Consider the following 2,620-nt stretch of genomic DNA (forward strand, 5'->3'; position numbering starts at 1 on the left):
GTTATTACGCCCCCCCTGGAAGCACCTCAGCATCCTAGACAGGGCAAGCTCGAGCACGAACCAAAGTAACGGGTACGGTACCGCCGCATTTCTGTTTTTATATAGAATACTATATATATGACTCTGGCCTTGCCCTCCCATCACATCGTCAAATCTCTTATCAGTATCAGCATCAGTATCATCCTGCTCTTCTGCAATCGTCACAATGTCCAACTCTGTATCGGACAACGGACCTCGGTCTACTAGACCCCGTCCTGCCAAATCCGGCATCGACATCAAGCTCGACCAGCACTGGAGCTCAAAGTCGTATACTTCTGGCTCCAAGGTCACAGGAAGCGTCATCATCAACGCCCAGCGCGATGTTGCTTATGATGGCTTTGAGATCTTCTTCACTGGAACTGCCTACACCCGTGTTGACTTTGTCAGCCAATATTCCAGCGCCAACTACGCTTCTCGTCCTTTCATGAAGCTCCGCATGCCTCTCAGCCCGGCAGACTTCCCCAGCAATCGTGTCTTCGAGGCTGGACGCACATATACAATCCCCTTCCACTTTGTTGTTCCCCACCAGCTTACCCTCAGCGCATGCAACCACCCCGTGGAGCATGAGGGTATCAGGGATCACCACCTCCAGCTCCCCCCAACCATGGGTTTCTGGGAGCGCAACGACCAGTCTCCCGACATGGCTCACATCGAATATGGCATCCGTGCCGTGGCTACCAAGAACAGTGAGGAGGAGGGCCGAACTTTGCCACTTGATAGCTTCCACATGGTCAAGGTTCTCCCCGCCATGCCCGAGGATGCCCCTCTTGATATCTGCTCCAAGGACGAGCGCTACTGTCTCTCCAAGACAAAGCCCATCCGCAAGAACCTCTTCTCTGCCAAGCAGGGTGAGCTCACCACTACGGCTTCTCAGCCCAGTGCCATTATGCTCTCTGGAAACTTCCTCAACGCCAGCGGTACCAACTTGAAGGTCAACTTCGAGTTCAGCTCTACCTCCAAGGATGTTACTCCTCCCAAGGTCAACTCTGTTAGCGCTAAGCTCCACGCAACCACTTTCTTCAGCAGCGCTCCCATGACACAGCTCCCTAACTTGGGTTCTCGCGTCAAGCACCAGGGCACCCCATCGCTAACTTACTCCACCACTACACCTGTCCCCATGCGACCTGATACCCAGCTCACATGGGAGGATGAGGCTCCTGCTTCTCGACGGGACTCCGGCTATGACAGCGCTTTCTGGAACGAGGGAGAGACATCTGAGTCTGATGATACCCAGCGCAACAGAAAGGCCAGCAAGTACAACGTCCGCCGCTACGCCACTCTCGATGTTCCTTTCAACCTGCCCACTTCCAACAGCAAGCTCTTCCTCCCTACCTTCTACTCGTGCCTCAGTGCCCGCGCCTATATCCTCCACCTTACCCTATCTGTTGGTTCCATGAACACCAACATCAACCTCAGCATCCCCATCCAGGTGGCTGTTGAGAACACCTACGACCACATCGACGATGATGAGCTTCCTTCTTTTGACGCTGCCATCGCCGAGGCTGAAGAAGCCGATGTCGACCTTCACCTGCAGCCCCGCCTCATGCAGGTTCCCGATGCTCGATTCCAGGGCAACAGCGTGCTTCCTGGCTACGAAGATATGCGAATGCGAGCCCAAGTGGCAGTTGCCTAGATGGCAGCAACTTTTACAAGCAAAACAACTTAATGGATATTAATGGAGGAGGATCTGTTCCAAAAAGTTCTTATGATACCACGTTTCCAGAAAAGAAGGGGGAGAAGGGGAAACTTTTATGACCTTTGTTTATTGCATTACTCAGCGAGGAGTTTTCGAGATTATCTTTTTCAAAAAACGATTCGATTTTCTGTCAAGAATGGTTCTTGGCATCTTTTTTGGAGTTTAGAGGACCGTTGCATATACATACAAGCATTATACCGGGGATGCATCATCGGGATTACATAAAATGGGAATCGGACACCGCATTCCGAAGCGAGTTTTACTATGTTAGAGACGTGGAACCACCACATGATCCTTTTTGTTATAGAAGAATATGATAATCTTCCAACATTTCTTGATTTCTTGATGTGATCTGCTGTTCTGCGCGTATTTCTCCGGGTGTACAAAAAACGGCATTTTCTTACGTATTAATAATGACAGACAAGACCACAGTCGACTCATCCAAAGGGGCCTCAAAAAGGAACGTTTCGGAAATGCCGTCGGACGATGAACCACGTGAGCGAATTTGGCCGAGACCGCAGTGGCTACGGTGCTACAGTGCTACACACGTACCACCAGCATGCTGTGGAATCATTAATCGCGTTACATCCGAGAATGTTTTGCTTTCCCATGTTATTGCCGTAGCAATCTCATGATCTTCCACTTTGCAGTATACAGACATGCGCTCGAACTTGATTGGCTAGGACCGTGGGACAAGGCGGGATCTTGCATACGGGATGGAGCGGAGCCTGTTCATTGGTGGATTCTGGGGGGTTGCTCGAAGAGCGTGCAGCTTGACAAAGATTTGGTGGAAAAGCTGGGATAGAGAGACTGTGTGTGTGTGTGTGTGTGAGAGAGAGAGAGAGAGAGAGAGAGAGAGAGAGAGAGAGAGAGAGAGAGAGAGAG

At 51.0% G+C, this 2,620-nt stretch overlaps 1 protein-coding gene across 1 annotated transcript; it reads left to right on the plus strand.

Annotated features, from left to right (window-relative positions):
- Positions 1–205: 205 nt before the first annotated feature.
- On the plus strand, positions 206–1,672 carry FPRO_02981 (uncharacterized protein; the record flags this gene model as incomplete). Its single annotated transcript, XM_031226858.1, has 1 exon — positions 206–1,672. The coding sequence occupies one exon, from the start codon at positions 206–208 to the stop codon at positions 1,670–1,672; it is 1,467 nt and encodes a 488-aa protein (XP_031077352.1).
- Positions 1,673–2,620: the final 948 nt, after the last annotated feature.

The sequence above is a fragment of the Fusarium proliferatum genome, assembly GCF_900067095.1.
Source record: "Fusarium proliferatum ET1 genome assembly, contig: FPRO_scaffold002, whole genome shotgun sequence".
NCBI lineage: Eukaryota > Fungi > Ascomycota > Sordariomycetes > Hypocreales > Nectriaceae > Fusarium > Fusarium proliferatum.